The sequence below is a fragment of the Pungitius pungitius genome, chromosome 5 (assembly GCF_949316345.1).
Source record: "Pungitius pungitius chromosome 5, fPunPun2.1, whole genome shotgun sequence".
NCBI lineage: Eukaryota > Metazoa > Chordata > Actinopteri > Perciformes > Gasterosteidae > Pungitius > Pungitius pungitius.
The window spans coordinates 19,586,321-19,604,149 of NC_084904.1; the positions used below are offsets into that span (position 1 = coordinate 19,586,321).

Consider the following 17,829-nt stretch of genomic DNA (forward strand, 5'->3'; position numbering starts at 1 on the left):
ACCCTGGAACAAAAAGAAACAACCAAAAACTCCTGATGTTGTTGAAAAGGATCGTTTCATTAGGAATGAAGTAGCAAATGGGTGTAAAATACTTTTGTTTTTATTCTCAAAGACTCTGTATGCGAACACAATTAACTTCCACCACAACTCTTCATGCTTATGTCAATAGGCAAAAGAAATTGACGGACATCATTTATGTAATTAAAATACACTTACTCCAAAGCATGTGGTTTGTCTTGTGTTGAACACAGTGACTTGTTTTATATTATCGATGTTGGGTCCTGGAGTTCTTCTGCTGAAATTAACCTAATTAAGTAGATGGGGGCATTGGCCGGATCATGTGACCAACCCACAACTTCTAAATCTTCATCCTATCCATCTTCTACCGAGGTTTATGGCCTCGGTAGAAGATGGATAAGATGAAGGCGGATTGTGTTACGTAGATATTTGGGTCTTTTATGCAAGTCTCTGAGTGCAAACCGTCATTCTAAAAGGCTTCTTTTCAGTTTTGTGAGAAACGGAGCAGTGGAGCACTGTGGTCAAAACCGGGACTTGTTGAAGAAGTCTGAATGCTTCAACAATCCCTGGCCTCATGTACAGAATGTGCGTGTTGGGTAAAGAAAGAGGGCAATTCAGAGTTGTGTATCCCCAATTATGTATTCTGAAGCCCAATTAGGTTGTACAATCAAACTGTAAACAAGGGAGGGTTCACCAGTACCATTATCAATAGTACAAATAATAAATATTAATATTATTCCAATTTGGAATACAGTCAAAATGTATCATTAAAATTAAGGCCATTTTCATTTACTCCATCACAACAGACAATTAAAAAAAAAAAGCATTAGACATAAACAGACCGAAATTAAAAAGGGGCTTATTTCAAATCCTGTAGTCCAGTAGCGTCACGTCAACACACACAAAGAGTTCACCGGAGCGCCCGATGGCTCGGTAAACCCGTCGGCGAAGCCCTCCCCTTCCACCAGCGCCGGCCTCCCGTTGCACATGGGGCACAGCTTGTTGCGTTCCTGTGAAGCCCTCATCCAGACGATGAGGTTCCAGCGCTGGCCGGAGGAGATGGGCAGGGCCCCGTGCATGTGTTGGCCCCGGTGGAGGAGGCCCTCGGTCACCTTGTGTTGAACCTCTGAACACTCCATCTCACTTAAAGGCACCTGCAGGAGGATACAGCCACTGACTTAAGACACAATTTTAGCTGTTTGGTTTCAAAAATATCAAAACAGGAAAAGAAAAAAAAGTTGTTGTTGTAATACTCATTTTGTCCACAAGAGGCTGAAACAAACCAAAAGTAATTTGTTTTGTCCCAGGTGATTTCTAATTGAACGTGGCATAACATTAAGTTACTAATGTTTAGAGTTAGAACGGTTTCCCAGATTATTTTTTAAACAAACTTTGAAAGTTCGTCCCGTTATAAAGTCTTAGAAAATGTAGAGAAAACCATTTAGATCAGATGTTTTTCTCCCTTGCATTTAGAGCTTTAGTGCCAATAACCTAGTCTGTGTAAGGGATGGTTATCTCATTGGTATTTTAAAAAAAATACATGTATGCTAATAATAAAAGTAGTTGTATTAGTTATCATTAGCGTGGTATTACACCTATTTTGCATTTTTATTACATGCCATTTAGCTTATAATAAGTATACGTTTACCTGTCTCATATCACCAAAATAAAGGTTGCCCTCCGTGAAGTCCTTGCCCAGGGAAACATTCAGGGTGACCTCTGCATTGTCGTAATGGTAGCTCAGGTCCAGGTCTTCATTCATGTCATATTTAACGACAAAGGCCTTGTGGCTGTCCAGACAGCGTCCTCCACAGTCGGGGTACAGAAGGGAGGAGAGCGGCTGCAGGTAGCGCTCACGCAGGGGTGTGATGAAGCCCTCGTCAAAACCTAGTTCATTCAGGAGGATCTGGAAGAGAAAATGGATGAATATCATGAGTAATGGAGCGTATCACTCGTGTTTTATTCCCTGATCTTCTTTTAGGACTATACATATTTAAGTTGGACCTCTTTCATGGGTTCATTGTCTTTCTTCCCATTTTATGGATTCTGCTGCAAGCCTCCATCTTGGCAAAAAAATAAAAAATTAATAATGATCAGTCCTTGAATTTACCTGACTTATTTAGAAAGGTTCCTGCATGTACCTGCATGGAAAACACCTCTCATATTCAGAGTCCTACATGTATTTCATGGATGAGGGACCACGATAGGCCAAAGATCCAAATGTCATGGTATACTAAGGATGAAATGTGAAGGATTGAGCGAGGTGAAATGGTGCCTTAAGGGGTATCAGTCGGAATGAACACATACGTTACCCCATAATGGTTCATGGTGTTGGGTCTTCCTTTAGGGGCGGAGGAATGCTCAAAGTGCTCCAACTCCTCCACCAGGTCCTCACAGAAGCTTTTCTCAAACACCGGGAAGCGATAAACCCTTGCAGCTTCAAGAGAAAGATGGGAGTGTCTGCAAAAGTACCTTAGCTACGGGTCAAAGGTTACAGTTCACATGAGGTGTTATGATTTTTTTTAAATCATCATTTTTGGTGTAAAGGAAAAATATGCATGTGTGCACCATGAATTTTGCTTGTTGAAACTGATGTGAAGTGAGATAATCATTACATACTTGAAAAAGAAAAAAGACAGGACACCAAGGATCAATATTTAGCATTTAACATGAGCTGCTACTTTTCATCCACCACTGAGAGAAACTGAAAGCATTTTTCCAGCTTACCGGCCTCTTCCTTCAATAAGTCTCCGAGACCTTCTTCGCTCACGTCGCGGCCTCGACAATACTCAACGATTTGCTTAAACTTCGGTGCGAGGAAGGACTCCTGAGGAGAGGTGTGCAAGTGTGTCTCAGCCAGGCGTTTGTTAACACATTGTTATTGGGGCTGTTGGCAGCGGCTGATGCAGAAAAAGTACCTGCAGATGGTAGACGTGAGGACGAAGGGGCTGATACGTGTCTTTAATAGAAAGGGCCCGCTCAGCAGAAGTCACACCGAGACGCCTCCGCCTGTCCACTTCCTGTGAAATCTAAATGCAGTAGTCATACAGTTAAGGCAGGTAACCACAAACAATATGTATTGGGTTTTTTTTAAATCTTCAATACGTCCTGATATCTTACTTGAAACGAGATGAAAACTATTATGCAGTTTCAAGAGCATTTTCAGTCTGAAAAGTTACTTACAAAGTGATAAAATAACAAAACAAACAAACAAACAAAAAAAGGTTTATAGCGAGCATCACCTTGTGGAGCACGTCCTCGAACTGTTGTTCCGTCACGCAGCCTCGCTGTCGAAGAAGCTGCGTGGCAACAATTAAACGGACAATACACACGTGTCAAAATGACTTTTACAAACCCCAAATGTCCCTCCTGATGTTATTGTGTGACACTCACCGGTTGGTGGTCCAGTCTGAACTGCCGCTCGCACACAAATCGGACATGAAGTTTGTAGTCGTCCAGGTAAATGTTATCAGTGGTGAAACAGTTACAGGTGTAAAACCGGCGACTCCCGCCATCCTCGTTCGTCATTACGCCTTGGTAATACACAGGCGTATAATCCAAGTATTGGTACCATCGAGGCTGTTTAACAAGCTAGTGTGGCTATTTCTGATTGTAAACTATAGTTGCAGGAAAAGGCGTATATCACTTCCGGTTCAAAGTTCAATAATTATAATAAGAAAAATCCAAAATTGATAACTATTTTTTCAGCTCAACAAAAATAGTGTCCATTCACATAATATTTCAATTTTACTCACACCGATATTCCTTTTATAATTATGATTATTAGTAATGCCAAATTGGGTATATGTAGTTACAAACTCTGGCCGCGAGATGGCAGACACGCGCTGTTCAAAGAAATCCACACTCCAATTTCTGGCCATTACTGTCAGGTTGACATCATTCATAAGTTGGGGACCTATTGAAATACACTCACCATGTTACTTAAAAACAAGACAAAGGTCCCAATGATTTGTACCCATTTTTTCAAACGGCTGGCATGAAGTAGCCATAGTTGACCGTAGGTGGCGCTAATTAAAAAACGATGGATACAAAAGACCTCAACGCAAACGTAGAAGAAGAGAAAGGAAACAACACAAGCTTTGCAGCTAAATCCCGAGTGATTTTATTGTGGACTATTTTTCATTTACCTTCTTTTGGAGGAGCTGGTAAAGCATATTTTCGCTTATCGTGAACACAAAAGGTGTCTATTGTACTACTTATTAAAGTCTACGCGGAAATGTTAAGCGTGGAGTCGTTGCAAGTGGTTGAGGAAGAGGTGGTTGAATCCAGCTCCAATAAACTCGGTGACATTTACACTTTTGTGGCCAAAGGCTGCTTCCCTCAGACGATGAATCCGTTACGAAAGAAGAATCTTAAACGATACGCCCAGAAATTTGTAATTGATGGTAAGGTTTATTTTGAAACCTTAAAATATCACTTGACATTGTTATCCTGTAGCTCCAATCAACGTGCACTGACTCATATTTTTAAGAAGTGCCAACACATCGCTGTTCCTCTTATCAAGTGTCTGCCATGTAAATGATATATATGCATCTGTATTTCTACCATCAAGATAGACAAGACAAAATGAAGTACTTTTACCTTTTTTTTTAAACTTAATTGTGGTGGGACGTTCCCTGTTCCCCACAAGTATAAAGTTCCAAAGGGTTTCACATCACGTCCAACTTTTCACTCTTTTCTACATCCGAGAGGGCAAGCTGTACTACGTGGGACCCAAGAAAGAAGAGAAGAGGGAGGTGGTGATAGAGGCGGAGCGAAAGAGGCAGGTGTTCCTCGACTGCCACTTCAATGACGTCGGCCACCACCTGGGCCAGAAGAAGACTGTCCACAGGATCCAGAGCAAGTACTACTGGCTGGGGATCATCAAGGACGTGGTGGACTGGGTGCGTGCACCAAACACTGGTTTGTTGACTGTCAAAAGGGACGCGGCGACAATAATGTTCAACCTTTCGCTGTTTTTTCAGATAAAAGTGTGTGAGACCTGTCAGCACACAGAGAGGAACAAAAACCTGGCCAGGACCGTTCGGCCCATTAAAGTGGACGCCCCTTGGGATATCGTTGGGATTGACATGACAGGTTTGCGCCTCATTTCATTTGATCCCATTTTTTGTTGTTGTTGTTCCATTTTTTCCCACACTTTGAGACCCGCCGCCTGTTGTGTCTGTCATTTCCAGGGCCTTTCCCAGAGACACAGCAAGGCAACACCAGTGTTACACTCCTCATTGATTATTTTAGTAAATGGCCGGAAGCTTTTCCAGTCCAAAAGACAGATGCTCTCTCTGTTGCTAAATGTATTTCCAAATGCATATACAGGTAAGCATTTTATATAATCATGTTTATAGTTTTTTATTGATCAAATTCTAATCTGCTGATTCATTGCTTTTTTTAAAAACCTTAAATATAGCTTCTTCTGATCCCTGTTTAATCAGGTTTGGTGCCCCCAAAACAATAGTGTGCACACAGAACGTTGACTTCTGTGATGAGGTGAGATTCTGAGTCACAGAGTCAGTTAAATGAAATGAAATCTCGTTACGCTGTTGTGGACCAGTTCCTGTGTTGGTGATTCGCAGGTGACAAAGCTGCTGTGCGACAGGTGGAGCATCGTGCAGAAGGTGTCTCCACTGGATCAACCTCAGCTCAACCCCTTGCACGACTGCACGAGTCCTTTGCTGAAGGAGGCCATCCTGCAGATGGTAACCGAGAAGCAGGCGGAATGGGACGACTTCCTGGACCCCGTGCTGTTCCTCTTCAGGACGTCCGCCAACCCAACGACCAAGTTCAGCCCTTACTCGCTCATGTTCAACAGGAAAGCGAATTTACCCGACGAGGTTAGGACTGCATTGTCAAATGGATGAATGCGTGCAACTCGAGTTTCTTTCTGCTCACTGATTTGACTTCCGTTGCTCTAGAATACCTCGAGTCTGCTCAATTACGACGAGCAGGAGCAGGACACGCATTCCACAAAGGAGAAGGCCTCGGCATTTATGACGATAATGCAGGAGCAGCAGAACTCGGTGAAGCAGCTGGTAATTGTTCAGTCTTGCTCTATTACGATGGATGTTGGCGGTGTAGCTTGTTCTTTGTCTGTTGGTCAGATGTACACATGCACTTCATCCACTGCTTTGTGGGTTTCGACCAAAATATCAGCAATGATGATTCTCACTGCTGCGTCGGGGATACTTTCTTCTTTTTTTTTCAACTAAAGTATACTGCCTTTCTTTCTTTCCATTAGCTAAGTCAGTTTATTAAATGGCACAACAATGATACAACGTTATCTGGCATTACCCATCGGTCATTCAACAACAGACTTGAACGTGTTTCTTCCACTTCCAGGTGATGGCCAATATGAACGCTGCCTACAAACAAGAGAAGAAAAAGAACACCAAGCGGAGAACACACAACATGCGCTCAGTGACTTTTAAAATGGCAGATCCTTCTTTCTGTGCAGGCGACTCGCCCTCCCCAAAGAAACTGAAAGACACTATTTATTTATCTTTTCCTGTTGAGACAGTGCTGGCCACCGAGCAAAGCAGCTCAGAGGACACGAAGACTGAGTTGGAATATCACTTGGCTGAGTCCGATGTCCACTGAGGAGAGAGGACTGGACGGGTCAGGGGAGCTCGACAATGCGCTGTTGTGATAAAGCAAGCTGAAGTATCGGACGGGAGATATGAATCCAGATGTTGGCGAAGTGAGTTTGAGGAGCAGCTGTCTTGTTAGTTGGTGTTCTGCTGGAGATGAGAACCAGAAAACACGAGACAACAAACAAATGCAGCGAACATAAACCCACATGAGTGGTTGAGCTTTTAACATCGTTTCCCATGAAAATAATGTTTAGTTATTTTTTTCCACTCTAACCATGCAATAGAATTTCAAGCTACTTTGAAATAAAAGTATCGTAGAAGTATTTAATACTCTTGAATAAAAGTATTATTTCATCTGCGTATGCTTGGTTTATAGTCCTTACCCAGTGGGATATTGCTAATGAGGATTTATTCAATAAACAGTGTGCTTTACAGCGAAGCAAACATAGTTATACATAACTTTAATACAAGTAAGCATTTCAGAAAATACAGAAGGCAAGAGAGGTCATGCCATATGGACAATGACCACAAGAGCAACAATCACGGAAGACCAAAAAAATACATGCGTATATACACATACTACAATACATGTCATACAATACAAGCGGCTTACATTGCATTTTTAACCCAGGGTTTTTACATTTTAGCCCTAAATATACACGTTAAACTAAATGAACAGAACCGTACAACTTCATAAAAAGGCATAAAAGGCCCAAATCAATTAAAGGCAGTTCTATAGAAATGGGTTTTAAGGAGTGGTTTAATAGAAGGCCTTGATTCTGCGAGCCTTATCCTCTCAGGTATGTCGCTCCAAAGTCAAGAGTCTCTAATGGCAAAAGCACGGTCACCCTGTGATTTAAGCCTCGCTTTTGGAACGGCCAGACTGGAGGATCTAAGGCTGCGAGCATTTCAACAATGTAGCTGGGGGCCAAACCCAGACGTGCTATAAAAGGTGATCAATAAGATATTAAAAGTCGATTTCAAAACAAACGAGGAGCCAGAGGAGACAGGCCAGAACTGGAGTAATGTGATGCCGTCGGTTACAACCAGTCACACTGCTGCATTGTGGACTAGATGGAAGAGGGAGATGGATTTCTGGTTCATGCCGAAATGGAGGGAGTTGCAGTAGTCCAGTCAGGAATATGAATGACTTCTTCCAGGTCTGAGTATGACAGCATGGGTTTAATTTTTTGAGATTGGTCTTAGTTGGGAAAAAAAACAGTACTGAACATCTTTTTTTGATCTGTGATCTAAGTTTAATTGATGTGTCAACGCTCATTGAGTCTGGATTCGGCTAGATGGTTATGCTTGTCAGAAGAGATTTCTAAACATACTTTTCTCTCAAATGCAGCATTCGTTTTCCACCCTAAGAGAAATCATCAACGCCTTTCTAATCTTGAACATTGCTCAGAATAAAACTCACGGGAGTGGCGTCTATGACGTTTCATCCTAGTGGCTTCTTCTCATGTGGACATTTAAGTTACTAGAACTTCTAAAACCGCTGTTACATATTTTACAGGAATATGGCTTCTCCCCCGTATGGACTCTTGTGTGAGACGTCAAATTTGATGTCCGTGAGAAGGTTTTCCCACAGGTGATGCAAGAATGTGGTTTCTCCCCAGTATGGATTCTTGTGTGAGACTTCAAACTTGTTGTGCGAGTGAATCTTTTCCCACAGGTAATGCAGGATTATGGCTTCTCCCCAGTATGGATTTGTGTGTGACTTTTCAAATGTTGTGACCGATTGAATGTTTTCCCACAGGTGATGCAGGAATATGGCCTTTCCCCACTATGAATTCTTATATGAGACTTCAGATGTGATGTCTGAGTGAATGTTTTCCCACAGGTGATGCAAGAATACGGCCTTTCCCCCGTGTGGATTCTTGTGTGAAACCTAAGTAGTTCTCTCCGAGGGAATGTTTTGCCACAGGTGATGCAAGAATGTGGTTTCTCCCCAGTATGGACTCTTGTGTGAGACTTCAAACTTGTTGTGCGAGTGAATCTTTTCCCACAGGTAATGCAGGAATATGGCTTCTCCCCAGTATGGACTCTTGTGTGACTATACAAACTTGATGCATGAGTGAATGTTTTCCCACAGGTGCTGCAGGAATGTGGCTTCTCCCCAGTATGGATTCTTGTGTGAGACTTCAAACTTGTTGTGCGAGTGAATCTTTTCCCACAGGTAATGCAGGAATATGGCTTCTCCCCAGTATGAATTCTTGTGTGAGACTTCAAATGTTCTGGCTGAGTGAATGTTTTGCCACAGGTAATGCAGGAATATGGCTTCTCCCCAGTATGGACTCTTGTGTGAGACTTCAAACCTGATGCATGAGTGAATGTTTTCCCACAGGTGATGCAGGAATATGGCTTCTCCCCACTATGAATTCTTGTATGAAACTTCAAATGTGAATTCAGAATGAATGTTTTTCCACACGTGACAGAAGAATGCGGCCTTTCCCCACTGTGGATTTGCATGTGTACGTTTAAGCCACTACTAAATTTAAAATCTTTTCCACATGTTTTGCACAAAAATGGCTTCTCACCTGAAGGAGCTGGTTCCTTGTTTGATGTTAAACTAAGTTTTACTCCTTCCTGACCTTGGCTATCAGACTCATGGGAGTTGTGGGAGAGAAGCTTGTGGTCATTGTTTGGTTCAACTACAGCTGCCCTTTTAAATGAAATGTAGCTTCTAGATGTATTCTGCAACACACTTGGAGTTTGGTGAGTAGACCAATCCAGAGGTTTATCATCACGGTGATCAGTTTCCTCACAAGTCGGAGTCAACGTAAAGGTGTCGGCCTCCTGCATCGGTTCAAGCTGCTCTCCCTCCTGACTGCTGCAGAGTTCCTCCTGTTCCTCTTTAATCTGTGGAGGATCTGGGTCCTCTTGGTCCACACTGGGGTTCCTCTCCTGGAGACACAGCTGCTGGTCAGAGAGAACCTCCTCCTGCTTACAGACACGTGACTGTGGGAGCTCTGGAGGGAAAAAAGAAATAGAAACACGAACGTTTGGGCGAAAAAACACAACGAGTGTGAATAAACTCAGAATATTTCCTCACAGGAGTTGCATCTACGAAGTTTCATCCTTGTGGATTTTTCTCACATGGACAATTAAGATACCAGAACTTCTGAAACATCTTTCAGATATTATACAGGATTAAGGCTTCTCCCCAGTATGAATTCTTGTGTGAGACTTCAAATATTCTGGCCGAGGGAATGTTTTCCCACAGGTGATGCATGCATATGGTTGATCAACACTGTGGAATCTTTTCACATGGGCCAACAAAGTTTTGTTTTGATTGAAATATTTTCCAAATGTTTTGCACAAAAATGTCTTCTCACCTGGAGGAGCCAGAATCTGCTGCTGTGACTCCTTGGTTGATGTTAAACTACGTTTTACTCCTTTCTGATCTTTGCTATCAGATTCATGAGAGATGTTTGGTTCTGGTCCCACAAAACGCTCACAGTCCATTTCCTCATCTAACGAGCTGGTACACGTGCTAGCTGGAGGCTCTGCCTCTGATTCACTCTGACTTTTGTCAGGATTCAAAAACGGAGTCTCATCATCACTGTGATCAGTTTCCTCACAAGTCGGAGTCAACGTAAAGGTGTCGGCCTCCTGCTTCGGTTCAAGCTGCTCTCCCTCCTGACTGCTGCAGAGTTCCTCCTGTTCCTCTTTAATCTGTGGAGGATCTGGGTCCTCTTGGTCCACACTGGGGTTCCTCTCCTGGAGACACAGCTGCTGGTCAGAGAGAACCTCCTCCTGCTTACAGACACGTGACTGTGGGAGCTCTGGAGGGACAAAAGAAATAGAAAAACAAACGTCTGAGTGAATAAACACAGCGAGTGTGAATAAACTACAACCGTCATGTTTCCTACTTTTAAATTAATAAAGGAAAAGCATTTGCTGGAATATCTTGTCTCGTCTTTGTTGCTTTAGATCACGGATGTTCCTCACAAAGTTGTACTCACCTATCCTGTGTAACCTCACTTCGGGTTTCCAAATAACATCCAACATTCTGCGCTGCCGCTCGATCTCTTCCTGATACTCGACGATGGTTCTTTTAAAAACTCCGAATATTTCTTCAGCAGCAGCAGATAGTCGCTGGTTGACAAACTCTCTCAAACACTCAACTGAAGACATTGTTGCTTGGTAAACGATGGAATAATAACGTGCACGTCCACGGCACCGAGCAACGGCTGGGTGTCACACTATAAATTTCCGACTGGAGACCTCAGTCACTTTAAGGTTCCGCTTGAATTAAAGCTGCAGGTTTCAAGCTGCAGAAACTGAATTGTTTCGTATATAACTTTACATTTTATACATGTATGTCCAGTCTGTCAGAATCTCAATCTTAATATTCTGACATATATACATTCTGATGTATATACATTTCAGAAAATAAAAAGGCAAGTTTATTTGTATAGCACTTTTCATACACGAGGCAGACTCAAAGTGCTTCACATCATAACGTGTCATACAATAAAGTCAAATAAAATGCAAGAATTAAAAGACAATTAAGAAACAGCAAATAAAATTGTAAATATAAAAATAATTAAAAGTTGCAGTGCAGAGTGAGAGATTAAAATCTTATTAAAATTGTTTAATTAAGGGTTAAAAGGGCAATGTGGGTCAAATTTAGCAGAAGGCGAAGGTGAACATAAAAGTTTTCAGTCTTGTTTTAAACGTGGTCAGAGTTGGGGCGAGTCTTAAATCTTCAGGAAGTTTATTCCAGCTGTTTGTTGCATAGTAACTAAATGATGTTTTCCCATGATTTGTATTTACTCTGGAAATCACTAACAGATTGGTGTCAGAAGATCTTAGTGATCGTAAAGGCTTATGTAGTGGAAGCATATCAGTGATATACTTTGGCCCTAAACCATGTAGTGATTTATATGTGAGCAGTAGGATTTTGAAAATAATTCTCTTACATACTGGGAGCCAATGTAAGGATTTAAGAATTGGTGTAATGTGCTCACATTTCTTGGTCTTTGTTAGCACTCTAGCAGCAGCGTTCTGAACAAGCTGGAGCTGCCTGACAGTTTTTTTTGGAAGACCTGCAAGGAGACCATAACAATAGTCTAGCCTACTAGTTACAAAGGCATGTACAAGTGTTTCTAAGTCTTGAGCTGACATGAGCCCTCTAAGTCGTGCTACATTTTTTAGGTGACAGTAAGCCGATTTTGTTACTGATTTGATGTTACTCTCTAAGTGTAAATCTGAATCCATAATAACCCCCAGATTTCTGGCTTTATAACACACATCAAACCGGTTAAACGTTTGCAGGATATGTTCACGAAGACTTTTCAAAGATTTAAGTGGATGACAGAAAATTCCACAAAAACATTTCGTAAACAGCAAGTTACATAAAAGAAGAAAAACAGGAAAATACAACAATACTCTATTGTGTGGCTGAATGAACACTAAAAGAAGTGAACAAAATTGGAAGCCCGGTTGGTGAGATCTGGAAGAATTCAGTCAAACAACTTCTCTCGTTTTGGTAGATTTATTTGTCAGATCACAAGTATCAGCGCTGCGTCTGCAAAGGCAGGAGCAGTTCTGTCGGCCCACAGGCTGGAAAAACCACTGAATGACATCAGGAAGAACATTACGTTTTGAACTTGTTGTTGGATATAGAAGAAAAGATTTCTATTGGCCTAAAACAACACGAGATTCAATCACATGCAATGTGTCTCAATAATGTGAACATAACAAACAAAGCACAAGTGTTGAAAAGATCTGTTTCTGCCTGGTTGAAAATTTCTGTTTTGCCCTCTGACCTTGCACTCCTCAACCAGGATAAGACAGTGACTCCCTAAATGAGCACTAAAATATTTGATTATCAGTACTGTCTAAATAAGATACTGCAATCTTGTTTTATTGGGAAATTATTTAACTACAACTATTCATTTAATGAGTGAACGCGCATCCAGTCGGGTTTTGGCGCGATGGTTATTCAATTCAATTCATTTTATTTTGTATAGCCCAAAATCACAAATTTGCCTGAAAGGGCTTTACAGTCTGTACACATGCAACACATCGGCTCAGGAAAAACTCCCCAAAAAATGAAAAAACCCTTCAATGGGGAAAAAAGGGAAGAGACTTTTTGGAGAACATTAGAGGAGGGATCCCTCTCCCGGGATGGACAGACTGCAATTATGTTCGGTTATGCCTGTTGGAGGAAGAAATGACTGAAAATACTTTTTGCTTCAACGCCTTTCTAAGCTTAACAGTTACTAAGAATATTTCATCACTGGAGTTGCATCTACGACGTTTCATGCTTGTGGATTTTTCTCACATGGACAATTAAGATACCAGAACTTCTGAAACATCTTTAACATATTATACAGGATTAAGGCTTCTCCCCAGTATGAATTCTTGTGTGAGACTTCAAATTTCCTATCTGAGTGAATCTTTTGCCACAGGTGACGCAGGAATATGGTTTCTCCCCAGTATGAATTCTTGTGTGAGACTTCAAATGGTCTGTCTGAGCGAATGTTTTGCCACAGGTGACGCAGGAATATGGTTTCTCCCCAGTATGGATTCTTGTGTGAGACTTCAAATGTTCTGGCCGAGCGAATGTTTTGCCACAGGTGATGCAGGAATATGGCTTCTCCCCAGTATGGATTCTTGTGTGAGACTTCAAATGTGATGCATTAGTGAATGTTTTGCCACAAGTGATGCAAGAATGTGGCTTCTCCCCAGTATGGATTGTTGTGTGAGACTTCAAACTTTCTGGCCAAGTGAATGTTTTCCCACAGGTGATGCAGGAATATGGTTTCTCCCCACTATGGACTCTTATGTGAGACTTCAAATATTCTGGCCGAAGGAATGTTTTCCCACAGGTGATGCAAGAATAAGGCTTCTCCCCAGTATGGATTCTGGTGTGTTTCTTCAAACTTGATGCATGAGTGAATGTTTTCCCACAGGTGATGCAAGAATATGGCTTCTCCCCACTATGAATTCTTATATGAGACTTCAAATGTGATGTCTGAGTGAATGTTTTCCCACAGGTGATGCAAGAATACGGCCTTACCCCACTATGAATTCTTGTATGAAACTTCAAATGTGATTTCAGAATGAATGTCTTTCCACACGTGACACAAGAATGCGGCCTTTCCCCACTGTGGAATTGCATGTGTACTTTTAAGCCACTACTAAATTTAAAATCTTTTCCACATGTTTTGCAAGAAAATGGTTTCTTATCACGGTGGACTCTTTTATGCATCTGGAATACTGATTCATGAATGAATCTTTTCCCACAGGTGTTACACACATATGGTTGATCCACACTGTGGACTATCCTCATGTGGGTCAACAAACTTCTATTATGTTGAAAATACTTCCCACATTTTTTGCACAAAAATGGCTTCTCACCTGAAGGAGCTGGCTCCTTGTTTGATGTTAAACTAAGTTTTGCTCCTTCCTGACCTTGGCTATCAGATTCATGGGAGTTGTGGGAGAGAAGCTCGTGGTCATTGTTTGGTTCAACTACAGCTGCCCTTTTAACTGAAATGTAGCTTCTAGATGTATTCTGCAACACACTTGGAGTTTGGTGAGTAGACCAATCCAGAAGTTGATCATCACTGTGATCAGTTTCCTCACAAGTCGGAGTCAACGTAAAGGTGTCGGCCTCCTGCTTCGGTTCAAGCTGCTCTCCCTCCTGACTGCTGCAGAGTTCCTCCTGTTCCTCTTTAATCTGTGGAGGATCTGGGTCCTCTTGGTCCACACTGGGGTTCCTCTCCTGGAGACACAGCTGCTGGTCAGAGAGAACCTCCTCCTGCTTACAGACACGTGACTGTGGGAGCTCTGGAGGGACAAAGAATAAAATAAATACAAAAAACATCATGTGTCCTACTGTTCTATTATTAAGCAATGCAGTACTCAAGGGTGAACTTCATCATCAATAATGTTACAGTTCAAGGGTGTTGTTAGGTAAACAGCTGAACTGTAACATTAATCACAATAACTAAAGTCTTGAGTACCTTTGTGTAATACGACGTGTCGCGTTTCAGTAGCCTAGAGAAAATAGTTCCTGTACGTGTGGCTGACAGCAACATCGCGTGTGTTTGCAGTGTGTTGGCGATTAGCTAGAAGATCGACATTTATTCGTGATTGGTCTGAAAACATCCCAGGTCTCCTTGCTCGATGTCGCACCATCTCATTCATTCACATCGCTCATGACGTGCTCCTAAATGTCCTCTTTAGCAAAGAGGTGCCCTATTTTCAGCGCTCATCACAAAGCTAAAAACTGAAACGCCAACCACCGGTCACGTAAAATCTAATAACTATTACTTTTAAATGCGCACTGATATGGAACGCTTAGGTCAATGTAAAGAGTTCCAGTACATTAACGATCAATAAAGAACACCCCGTGACTCACTCTCAGCAAATCAGAATTATAGATTCAATCTACCCTTAATATATGTACCGTTAAAGAACACATTTATTGGAAAATCTTAAATAATGTATCGTTGTTGTTTCTTTAGATCACGGATGTTCCTCACAAAGTTGTACTCACCTATCCTGTGTAACCTCACTTCGGGTTTCCAAATAACATCCAACATTCCGCGCTGCCGCTCGATCTCTTCCTGATACTCGACGACAGTTCTTTTAAAAACTCCGAATATTTCTTCAGCAGCAGCAGATAGTCGCTGGTTGACAAACTCTCTCAAACATTCAACTGAAGACATTGTTGCTTGGTAACCCGTGAAATAATTACCTGCACGTCCACGACAACGAGCAACGGCTAGGTGCCACACTAAAGTTCCGACTGAAAACACTAGTCAGTTTAAGGTTCCGCTTGCCACTAATGTTGCAGATCATCTTGTTCTTTTTCTATAAACTTGATTGGCGGGTCGCAACCAACTTGAATAGATGCATTCCGCCACTTAAAGTATATATAGCAAGGAGCCAATATATTTATAATTGTCATCATAATATTAAATAACTAAGGGCTACTGTTATGTTCAAAACATAAAGAATCACCCGGCCAAGTAACCATGGTGATTTATTATTTGAAGCTAGCCTGCTCCGGACCAGGCTAAGAGCAAGGCTAAGATTAATCCTGCAGCCTCATGTTTTCACCTAGACTTTTTTCATTTCAACTCCGTTGTTGTGGTGTACAGAGCGAAAATAATGAAAAATTTGTCAATATCCAAATTTTCATGGACCTGCACTGTATAAAAACACACAAACAGGATTTGCAGGATATGTTCACACGAAGTGCCACGAAGACTTTTCAAAGATTTAAGTGGATTACAGTAAATTCCACAAAAACATGTCACAAACAGCAAGTTACACAAAGGAATCTGGAAGAATTCAGACAAACAACTTCTCTCGTTCTGGTAGATTTATTTCTCAGATAACAAGTAACAGCGCTGCGTATGCAAAGGCAGGAGCAGCTCTATCGGCCCACAGGCCGGAAATTCCACTGTTGTTGCATATAGAAGAAAAGATTTCTATTGGCACTAAAATGGCGTCGAGGGGGAGCAGGTCCTCCTCCCGCAACACAAGATCCAATCACATGCAATGTGTCTCATAACAATAACGTAAACATAACAAACAAAGCGTGAGTGTTGAAAAGTTATTGGTGTGTCTCTAACTCTCATCCTTATCAGACCTGTGTCTGCCTGGTTGAAACTATCTGCTTAGACCTCTGATCTTACACTCCTCAACCAGGATAAGGCAGTGACACCCTAAATGAGCACTAAAAAACGTTACTATCTCAATAAGATATTGCAATCTTGTTTAATTGGGAAATTCTTTAACAACAAATATTCATTTAGCGAGTGAACGCTCATCCAGTCGGGTTTCGGCAGGATGGTAAGCCTGTTGGAGGAAGAGAATACTGAAAATAATTTTGTTCTCAAATCCAACTTTCATGTTCCGTTCTAAAAGAATCCTTCAATGCCTTTTTAGCTTAACAATTGCTCAGAACATGTCCTCACAAGAGTTGCATGATGTTTAACATTTGTGGCGTCTTCTCATGTGGAGTTTTAAGCTAAAAGAACTTCTGAAACCACTTTCACATATTTTACAGGAAAATGGCTTCTCCCCAGTATGGACTATTGTATGAGACTTCAATTGCGATGTCGAAGGGAATGCTTTTCCACAGGTGATGCAGGAATATGGCTTCTCCCCAGTATGACTTCTTATATGATAGTTCAAATGTGATTTAGTAGTGAATGTTTTCCCACATGTGATGCAGGAATGTGGCTTCTCCCCAGTATGGAGTCTGAAATGATACTTCAAATGTGATTTCTGAGTGAATGTTTTCCCACAGGCGATGCAAGAATGCGGCTTTTCCCCAGTGTGGATTTGCATGTGGATTCTTAGGCAACTATTAAATTTGAATACTTTTCCACATATTTTGCAAGAGAATGGCTTCTTATCACTGTGGACTCCTTTATGAACCTGGAATGCTGATTCATGAATGAATCTTTTCCCACAGGTGTTACATACATATGGTTGATCCACGCTGTGGAATTTCCTCATGTGGGCCAACAAGCTTTTTTTATGTTGCAAATATTTCCCACATTCTTTGCACACAAATGGCTTCTGACCTGAAGGAGCTGACTCCTTGTTTGATGTTAAACTAAGTTTTACTCGCTGGTGGTCATTGTTGGGTTCAACTACAGCTGCTCTTTTAACTGAAATGTAGCCTCTAAATGTATTCTGCAACACACTTGGAGTTTGGTGAGTAGACCAATCCAGAAGTTGATCATCACTGTGATCAGTTTCCTCACAAGTTGGAGTCAACGTAAAGGTGTCGGCCTCCTGCTTCGGTTCAAGCTGCTCTCCCTCCTGACTGCTGCAGAGTTCCTCCTGTTCCTCTTTAATCTGTGGAGGATCTGGGTCCTCTTGGTCCACACTGGGGTTCCTCTCCTGGAGACACAGCTGCTGGTCAGAGAGAACCTCCTCCTGCTTACAGACACGTGACTGTGGGAGCTCTGGAGGGACAAAGAACAAAAGAAGTGCAAACCAGCACGTGTCGTACTTTTCTATTATTTAAACAATATAGTACAAGAGGCTGAACTTTATCTTCAATAATGTTAGAGTTTAGCGGTAAACTGTAACATTATTAACGATAAAGTAAAGCCTTGAGTCCCACAGTGCTTGTGTAATACGATTACCAGCGACATTATAAAAACACCGTCAAAGAACATATTCATTGGAAAACCTTACATAATGTATCGTCTTGCGT

General features: G+C 41.6%; 5 protein-coding genes across 8 annotated transcripts; 1 reads left to right on the forward strand and 4 right to left on the reverse strand.

The window, feature by feature from the left end:
• Positions 1–82: 82 nt before the first annotated feature.
• ogfod2 (2-oxoglutarate and iron-dependent oxygenase domain containing 2) lies at positions 83–3,652 on the reverse strand. The gene is made up of 7 exons (XM_037481389.2): positions 3,412–3,652; positions 3,261–3,317; positions 2,937–3,047; positions 2,746–2,845; positions 2,331–2,455; positions 1,667–1,924; positions 83–1,172 (listed from the first exon to the last, which is right to left on the reverse strand). Exons 1-7 carry the CDS (start codon positions 3,544–3,546, stop codon positions 906–908), a joined length of 1,053 nt encoding a protein of 350 aa, XP_037337286.1. The 5' UTR covers positions 3,547–3,652; the 3' UTR covers positions 83–905.
• Positions 3,653–4,087: 435 nt separating this feature from the next.
• zgc:113436 (uncharacterized protein LOC503528 homolog) lies at positions 4,088–6,981 on the forward strand. Of its 4 annotated transcripts, none has more exons than XM_037481381.2 (9): positions 4,088–4,184; positions 4,350–4,424; positions 4,729–4,922; positions 5,004–5,115; positions 5,214–5,352; positions 5,469–5,523; positions 5,610–5,867; positions 5,949–6,065; positions 6,373–6,981. In XM_037481381.2, the coding sequence occupies exons 2-9, from the start codon at positions 4,367–4,369 to the stop codon at positions 6,628–6,630; spliced, it is 1,191 nt and encodes a 396-aa protein (XP_037337278.1). In that variant the 5' UTR covers positions 4,088–4,184; positions 4,350–4,366; the 3' UTR covers positions 6,631–6,981. The 4 variants fall into 4 exon arrangements, with proteins under 4 accessions (XP_037337278.1, XP_037337275.1, XP_037337273.1 ...); XM_037481378.2 differs by having other exon boundaries at positions 4,102–4,219; XM_037481376.2 differs by having other exon boundaries at positions 4,102–4,424.
• An 88-nt stretch (positions 6,982–7,069) lies between these two features.
• Positions 7,070–10,766, reverse strand: LOC119224446 (zinc finger protein 501-like). Its single transcript, XM_062562499.1, has 3 exons — positions 10,595–10,766; positions 10,193–10,414; positions 7,070–9,286 (listed from the first exon to the last, which is right to left on the reverse strand). Exons 1-3 carry the CDS (start codon positions 10,764–10,766, stop codon positions 8,313–8,315), a joined length of 1,368 nt encoding a protein of 455 aa, XP_062418483.1. The 3' UTR covers positions 7,070–8,312.
• A 282-nt stretch (positions 10,767–11,048) lies between these two features.
• On the reverse strand, positions 11,049–15,384 carry LOC134129080 (gastrula zinc finger protein XlCGF57.1-like). The gene has a single exon (XM_062562498.1). It carries the CDS (start codon positions 14,470–14,472, stop codon positions 12,976–12,978), a length of 1,497 nt encoding a protein of 498 aa, XP_062418482.1. The 5' UTR covers positions 14,473–15,384; the 3' UTR covers positions 11,049–12,975.
• A 573-nt stretch (positions 15,385–15,957) lies between these two features.
• LOC134129022 (zinc finger protein 239-like) lies at positions 15,958–17,630 on the reverse strand (the record flags this gene model as incomplete). The annotated part of the gene is made up of 1 exon (XM_062562185.1): positions 15,958–17,630. A coding segment is annotated over one exon (1,041 nt), but the record flags the coding sequence as incomplete, so codon positions are not given.
• Positions 17,631–17,829: the final 199 nt, after the last annotated feature.